General features: G+C 39.1%; 1 protein-coding gene and 1 long non-coding RNA gene across 3 annotated transcripts in view; both read right to left on the bottom strand.

The window, feature by feature from the left end:
- The window catches only part of LOC108977436, a 22,411-nt gene that overhangs the window by 5,587 nt on the left and 8,208 nt on the right, over nt 1–8,616 (bottom strand). The gene's annotated exons all lie outside the window — the stretch shown is intronic.
- LOC108977435 lies at nt 7,756–8,605 on the bottom strand. Its single transcript, XM_018947119.1, has 2 exons — nt 8,282–8,605; nt 7,756–8,218 (listed from the first exon to the last, which is right to left on the bottom strand). The coding sequence occupies exons 1-2, from the start codon at nt 8,432–8,434 to the stop codon at nt 7,886–7,888; spliced, it is 486 nt and encodes a 161-aa protein (XP_018802664.1). The 5' UTR covers nt 8,435–8,605; the 3' UTR covers nt 7,756–7,885.

Raw genomic sequence — 8,616 nt, 5'->3', positions numbered from 1 at the left:
ACTTTATCATGCGAGAGTATAAAATGTTCGGTGACACCCGAACTTAGCCCTTCCTTAGTTGTTTTATACTATCATTCTCCTTCTGCGTTGGCGGCCTTCGGATGGGCTCTAAAAAATTAAACCTGGCCGAGGGAATACCCGGGGTGACTGAAGTACTTTCGCTTTGTACTCCTTTCTGCGTTAAAAAAAAAATTATATTAAGTTTTTATTATAAAGTGGTTATACATATTTTTTGGTTATCATGCCCTCAAATTGAAACACATCTTTAGTTTTCGTTATAAAATGGATACATTTTAGTTATTATATCTTTCAGCGATTTATATTACGAACGTCGGGAGTAAAGGTCACTGCGATAATTCACAATAAGGTGCTTAAACTAATAATTCACAGTGATCCGTAAACTGATTAAAACTATTAACTATAAATTCGTTATAAATAATCGCCGTTTTGTTACTCCCCCCTCCGTGAATCGATCCGATTCACTTACTCCACGACCAAAGCGGCTAACTTTGACACGGGGAGACGAAGGATTCTACTCCTGGTGCGTACATCAGCTCTCCTGATAATGCCATCAGATCCTCGCTGTACCGCTTCTACTCGACTACGGCACTATTGCTTCCGCGGCATGTTAACGTCGCACACAAATACCAGATCACCAACCTGAATTGATTTTGGTCTTTCACACCACTTCATTCGACGCGTAAGTGTCGGCAAATACTCAAGAATCCATCGTCTCCAGAACGCGTCTCTTAACCCTAGAAGGGTAGGTTAAATTGTAGGCGCATATAGGTACCGATGAGTAATTTTACTCACTTCAGAATTTTTACGTTATTATCTGATTTATTTTGTAAAGTAGTAGTTTTAAATGAAAAAAAAATTGAAAGACAGCATATAATATAAGTACAGTTTTTTTTATTAAAATATAAAAGTAAGCAAAAATAATACTTTATTATTAATTTTTGACGATTATGAATGCATACAAATTTTTCAAGCACAGTCAGGGCACTTTTTTGGGCATGTTCACCGCAAATAGCTAATCCACAATTGCAATAGGTTGTGGTGTATCTACGTTTGATATAACTACAAAAATTACAGTACTTTCTTGTCCCCTTTTGGTCTTCTCCGGAACTATGGGGCTCTTGACTTGTGCCTACAATACTTTGAATGGATTTTTTCAACGCCAGACTCATGTTTGTATTAGTAGCTAATCTTTTCCTTTGAAATCCTTCCGTTAACTCCTTGTGTAGAGATAAAATAAATATAAGTCGGGATTCTGGATTTTGCCCATGGCTACACATGTTATGCGCGTAAACGTTGTATGCGTTTATTGCAGCTATGTTCATCATATTTTGGAAAAATGCTAGAGGCCACCTTCTGGTTTTCTTACCATGGTTAATGTTTTGGCACATCTGATCAAAACTGTCAACTTCTCCTTTTGTTGAGTTGTACACATGGACTATTTCTGGTTTTGCAGTGGTGTCATGAATACTACCCGTACGGTGCATACTAGACGCCAATAATACAAGTTTATTATTATTGGGCTTGTATGATACAACTGTCAAATCCTCATGAAATATAAACAATAAAGTGCATGCGGTTCGTTTTTGAAACTTTATAGCTTCAATAGGCAATTGTGGTTTATTTTTTTTATTGTGCCAAGAGTTGCTATTTTGTATTCATGACGGAGACGTTGCATGAGTGGTACACTCGTAAACCAATTGTCTATCGTGACATTTCGATTGGTGCCCTTTACATTTTTCAGCAGTTCAACAACATAATATTCACCAGCAGCCATTGCAGGAGGTACACATCTTTTTCCAAGGTAAACAATGGCATCCAACATTTACTTTGGTCCGCTATCACAAGACATGACAATTTTGATCCCATACTTGTTCGGTTTAGAGGGAATATACATCCTAAATGGACATTTACCTCTAAATCCAACTAGTTGCTCATCAATGGTTATATAGCTTCCAGGTTTATGTTTTACCCTGCATTTCTTTAGAAGTTTGTCCCAAATAGAAGAAACTGGAGCTAGTTGGGTCATTTCTCTTCTAGTAGTTATTATTTCTTTGTCATCGAGTCTTAGACAATTTAGGATAAATTTGAACCTTCACCTTCTCTCAGGCATGGTTACCTTGTACCTTTCCCCACAGTAGATAGTGTCAAACATCATATGTGTTGCCAAGTGATTATCTTTAAGAGCAGCGGACAAGACTAACAAACCAAGAAATGCTTCAAGTTTGTCCGTTTCCAAATTTGACAAAACCGCGTGAGTTTTATCGTTATAGTTCTTCCTTTGAATGTTTATTTCTTTATTTGCATAAACCAAAATCTTTTCCAATATGTCTGGGGTAAAAAATAGTTTGAAGCAGCTGGAAGGACACAATGAATTTTTTGCATTTGCTGTTGGGCCAGGGCGAATGTGAACAATATTTATGGAGGGAGTTTTTTGACCTAKCGCWRCAACAGGTTCCTTACTCCAAATAAAATTTCCATCTTTTCCGATCAGATTGTTGGTACTAGGTGTAATAATTGTAATTACCTCTTCTGTTTCACGAATTTACGTTTGCTGCTTCCAGGTGTTTCCTCCCTTTCTTCTGTTTCAACTTCTTCTGCATTTATGAGTCCGTGTATCAAATTTTCTTCGACATCATTTAATTCCTCCGTTTCTGGTTGATATTCTGGATCTGCAACACTGTCCCAAGAATCCTCATCAAAGTTACAAAGCCCCAACTCCAAATTGTCTTCTTCCTCAGATTCTAGTTCAAGTATTGCATCCAAAATATTTTGTTCTCATAACCCGTGACCTGCCATTTATATGCTCTATAGTTTTCTTTACGGTAACATAATACAAGATAAAAACATAAATGTCACAATGCAGCACAAAATATATGTTTTAGACACTTAGCAAGTTACTGATAAGTAAACATGACTCACGTAAAGGATACTGATGAGTAAATTTGACTGATACAATTTAGTACGTAAAGGGTACCGATAAGTAAATTTTACTCACTAACTTTTTTTTTTTAAATTGTCCACAAGCGCGATACATCAAACAACACCATTCAATGCTTGCCGGCAGCCGACTTATGACAGAGTGGGACAAGCACTGCTAGTGACTTGACTTTCATTGTGGCCAACCTGCTGATTTACGAACAAATCTATTTCGTATGTGAGTACATTTTACTCACAGTACCCTTCTAGGGTTAACTGTGAGGCGATGCGCCACTGTTTACCAAGTGCGCAGGGTTTCGTGATGACATCGTTGACGGCTGGCGATTGCGATGTATTGGCAGTACCAAGCAAGAAATGATTCGGAGTGAGCGGTTCATCCTGATCCTATGATAGCGGCAGATGTGTGAGTTGACAATGTTCTCGGCTTCAATTAATAAACTCTGTAGCGTGTGCTCGCGAGGTGCAACTTTCTTTAAAGCTACATTGAGGACACGCTTTACACACCTTACCATACACTCCCATATGCCACATTCTGCACAATTGTTCGGACAATTGAATATCCATTCAACTCCTTTCAAAGCAAGGTCTTCCTGAATGCGATGACAATCAAATACCTCGGAAAATCCCTTTCCTTTATTGTTCGCTCCTACGAAATTCTTACCGTTGTCGCTACGAATCTTTACTGGCATACCGCGACGATTGATAAAGTTTCGAAGAATGTATGCATCAGTCGAAAGATCGGACTCAACTTCCAGGTGAATCGCTCGCGTTGTTAGACAGGTGAACAACGCCACACATCTTTAATCCTTACGCCGACCAACTGTTACGTTGAGAGGACCAAAGTAATCAATAACTGTGTTAGAAAATGGCCTCACCAATGGTCGATCTGTTGGTAATTGACCCATCATTGGCTATGCACTTAGAAATTTTACAAATAAGACATGTCGATATGATCTTTGACGAACCTCACAAATAGCCTCCACGTTCTGATGTTTCATCCGATTATGATAGTCTAGTAAGATCAAGCGATTGAGATCATGATTTGGTGCTAGGATAATAGGTCGTGTGGCATCATACGGAAGCCAGCTGGCAGAATTGATACTTCCGCTTACACGCATAACACCTTCTTTGTCGATAAACGGGGAGAGTGTGTATAACTGAGACTCCTTCATCACATTTCCAACTTCTTTCAATTGAATCATATCACAAGTGAGTACGAGGCAGATTGGGCAAGGCGACATAAGGAAATTTCGGCTACTTTTAATTCCTCGGGGGTCAGGCACCCTTCACTTTTTTATGGCGACACAAATCTATAAATCGGATGACCCAGGCGACCGACCGCTTTAGTTTAGTTAAACTTGGGAATCTTGTCATGTCTATAACACATGACGGCGTGGCTAACATTACAAATTTCGGGCAAAGCTCTTCACACCCTTCTAACAGATCAGGGATTCCTTTAAATATGGGCCAGGCTTCTTCTTCTTCTGTTAAAAATGACGGTCCATTTAGCCATCGTGAAGTCGGATGACCGTCGAATGTCGCACTTGGCCTTGTTGCCTCATCAGCAACGTTCTCCTCTGACGGTATCCAACGCCAGTCATTAGCGGCGAGAATTTCTGCGACACGATGTGCTACGAATGGCTTGTAGCGACGTGTTTCCGATCCAATCCAACTCAGAACAGTCTTGGAATCGCTCCACAGCACGCGTTTTTTTATTGCAACTGAATGATCCTTGACGATAGTCTCTAGCAGTCGTGTTCCTAAGACGGCTGCCTGCAGTTCAAGACGTGGAATAGTCATTGGTTTTAGAAGAACACACCTCGTTTTGGCACATACGAGTACGACGCAAACTTTGTTATCTGTATACGTTGCTCTGCAGTAGGCTACGGCTGCAAATACATCTTCACTGGCATCTCGAAGATGTGAAGTCGCACTTCCGTAGGTGGTCCATGGGCGAAATAGTGACGAGGGACTCGAAAATTCAATACTTTTTCAAACTGGCGGCGCCACTTGTCCCACTCTTTACATACAGGTTCGATTCGCGCATCAACAATTTTGCGTTGACCGTAAATTTGGATAAAAATCCAAGCGGGTCAAATACTGACATGACTATGCTTAATAACTCTAATTTTGACGGTCGTTTGTGTTCACTGAAGAATTCAGGCTCCACATTGTTAAATTTGAGTGTGTAACTAAATACGTCGGTACTTGGTTGCCAATACATTCCAAGCACATGTTCTACTGCTAATGTGACTAGGCTGTTTGTCAGCTGTTCCGGTTTATAACCATTTAGGGCGATTTGGCTTCCAAGGAATTTGAATAAAAGCTGCGTAGTTCAAACCCGGCATTCTTGTGAATACGTCTGACTTCATTGGCAATTTTAATGGCTTCTTTAACGTTGTCGAAACTATCCACGAAGTCATCAACATAGTGATGCTTTGTGATAGAGTCGTAGGCCTTGGACAACTTTCGCGGTGCTCAAGTGCGTTAATGTTTTTAGCATACATATTTTAAAATTCGAGTAATTGTATGATGCAGTTGACTGTGCAAAGGCGGCGGTGAACATAGGCCAGTCTTCTGCGCGTCCGTCGAAGTCTGGCAAATCTTGAATTTTTCTCGGTAGTGTAAACAGATATGAACTGTCTGGTGTAACGTTAACAAATGGCTGCGACTGTAATAAAGTTGAAGACATAGTACCTATCGCAGAGGCGGTGGCTGTGAAGATCGGCGATGTAGTACCTTATATACATATATATATTATAAGGGCACTGAGCATACGTATGCGTGGCGGCTGTATACGTTGACGTAAGCTGCACAGAAGTGTTCGAACTATTATGCGAGTTCGTTGTTGTCTGCGTTGAGACTGCTATCGGTTGTATAGCGGTATCTACAACGGGATCCACAGAGATCGCAATGGAATTTGACCTTGATCGGTCCTTTACGCAACGAGCATTTGTTGTTGACTTTCTTCTGTAACTAAGGCTGTCTTGTTATTGAATTCGCATACTCTTTCTAGTGAAGTTTTCCATTGCTTTAATACGGCGGCTTGAAGGAAAATGTTACGGAAAAATATGATCGGCACTTTGGCAATATAAACGTTATAATGTTAGCGATGGCAATGCGGTGGCAATGTAGTACCTATGATAAAGGTGGGAAGGTGTCCCGTTTGGCGATATAACGGCTACGACGTTGGCGGCAAATAGCGGGATGGCTTCCCGTTTGGCGATGTAATGGTTACGACGTGGCGGCAAATCGCGGGATGGCGTCCCGTTTGGCAATGTAACGGCTACGACGTTGGCGGCAAATAGGGGGATGGCTTCCCGTTTGGCCACGTAACGACGCTTCCCTTTGGCAATAGACACGTTATCAAGTTGTGTCGCGATGGCATCTCGTAAGTAATAAGTTATCCAATAAAGCTTTATAATACAAGATATATATACAACTGGTTCGGAAGTGACGGCAATGCAAGAATTGAATGTTTGAACTCAATTTGGCGACAGTATAAATGAATGCATAGTCTTGCGTACTGAAGATCTCGCTAATTATAGGTCGGCAAAGTAAAGATACTGCCAAATAACGACCATGCGAAATAAAGATCTGCGATATAAAGAATTGCGAAATAAAGATGTCTCAATTCCGTTGGCTGGCGAATTTAATTGTGTTCATGCTCATATATGCACACATACATTTCGTACACGTGCATACGGTAACAAATACAAAAACAACAATTTATTTCTATAAAGAAAAGGTTATTACAAATATTCAATGATCTGAAAGATCAACTTACCGCAGTGTCTCGGCCTATCTCTTCGGTGTTTCGAAATTGAGTAAATTATAATCGGAGATCCAACAGTATGGACACCGAAACAACGAATTGCCTTATCACATGGCATCGCTCCATTTCGTCGTAATTTTTGGTAAACAAATGAGGTTCAAACGAGTGTAAAATGTTATTTTTAAAACATAGATTTTTTAGGTAAAAAACCTACTAAAAGGGTAAAACGTAGATTTATTTAAAAGTTTATAGTGTAATTTAATTAAATAGAAGCAAAAAATGTGGATAAACTATGTTTAATGTGGTGAAATAGCTCCTTGAAATATTCGAATTTTTGAACTTTAAGGTCGAATATCTCGTAAACTAAGCGTTTGCCGTACCTATAACCCCAAATATTTTTTAATCAGGAGGACTTCCTCTTTCCACCGGTACCTTCAAATTGCGGCGTCAAAGAAATCGGAATTGTGCCCCAAGCACAACACCATTTGAATTACGTATTTCTCCGATTTAAAATTAATTTTATGCTTTTATATTTCATTTTTATGTTCACTAATACTTCATTACATAGGGTTTAAAAATAGTTTTATATCAATATTAACCTTATTCAAATTTATTTAAGCTTGGGGCACAATTCCAATTTCTTTGGCGCCGCGATTTGAAGGTACCGTTGGGAAAAGGAAGTCCTCCTGATTAAAAAATCCTGAAGAAGAAACTTTTGTTGATGTGGTAGTACCACTGGAACCAGTTGAAGGAAACTTCAGTGAAACAGCAGCAGATCATCGCCGAAGAAAAATTACGAATCCATTGTCATAGTTTAGTTGAATCCCTAAAATATATGTAAGATATATGTATGTACATGTATGTAACATAACTACAATAAAATAACTGAAATTAATTTTGAATATGCAGAAAAAACGTTTTTTTATTTTGAGTATTTAAGTTTTTTAATTCCAATTATTTTAGTTTTATTTCAATTTTTTCTTTATGTTGCCTATTTTTTTCAATATTTTCTTCCTTCTTTCTTTCTTCTTTCATTTTATAAAGCGCCAATTTTTCTTTTTTTCACTTCGTAAATTTTTCTGTTGTGTCTAGATGAATGTTTTTCATGATACCAACAAGGCTTTCTTGCGTGTCCGCTTGCTTTTCCAAAGCCTACATACGCAAATTTTCGCGCTCCTCCACGCTTGTAGATGCCTGCCTAGTCGAAATGCTAATATTTGCAGCCTGTTCAGGCTGAACCTCGACATCTTCCAGATGTTCCTCTTCTACATATGCAGGTGTAGGTGCAGGTGCAGGTGTAGGTGCAGTGCTTCCAAAGGCGACTCCGCTTGGATTCACTGCCTGCTGCAAACTGAGCAACTCGTCCACGGCCTGCTCCAAAGGCGTTAGACTGCGTTGGGTGTATGGTCCTCCACGTGTGGCTGCAATCTCTTTACGGTTATCTGCAATTTTCCGTTTTAGTTTTAGCTTGTAGTCCAACCAAACCTAAGAAATACACAAATTAATACAGATATGTACATATATGCAATCAAAATTGTTTATTCTTACCTTATTCCATTCGCTGCCACTACGTATTGGAGGCCCGACATTGTTCAATTCTGAAGCAATACCCTCCCACAACTTCATTCTATTCTTTTTTGTAGGGCCAAACGGTGCAAATCCTCTGGCTAAGTCCGGATTTCTTTCCATCAATTGCACCATTAGTCTCAAATTGCCTTTGAGTTGTTCGTTTTATTCTAAAAATAAATAAATTTGTAATTAATGAAATACAATAAATAAATTTTCAAAATTTTACTAACGTTTTCTCCATTTTCAATTAGTAGTCGAATAGAATAAACGTTCGCCAAATTTTGACAGCTACGGCGAAGCGAATTTTATAAATT

The sequence above is a fragment of the Bactrocera latifrons genome, unplaced genomic scaffold (assembly GCF_001853355.1).
Source record: "Bactrocera latifrons isolate USDA-ARS-PBARC rearing strain unplaced genomic scaffold, ASM185335v1 scaffold_894, whole genome shotgun sequence".
In the NCBI taxonomy this organism is placed as follows: domain Eukaryota; kingdom Metazoa; phylum Arthropoda; class Insecta; order Diptera; family Tephritidae; genus Bactrocera; species Bactrocera latifrons.
The sequence above is the reverse complement of the archived record's forward strand: the minus strand, read 5'-3'. Positions and strand labels throughout refer to the sequence as shown.

Excerpts from the sequence above, each read along its gene's own strand:
- LOC108977435 (XM_018947119.1), bottom strand. The coding sequence starts at position 8,434 with ATGGTGCAATTGATGGAAAGAAATCCGGACTTAGCCAGAGGATTTGCA. Across the intron at positions 8,219-8,281 it reads GTGGCAGCGAATGGAATAAG|GTTTGGTTGGACTACAAGCT; the intron begins GTAAGAATAAAC and ends TGTATTTCTTAG.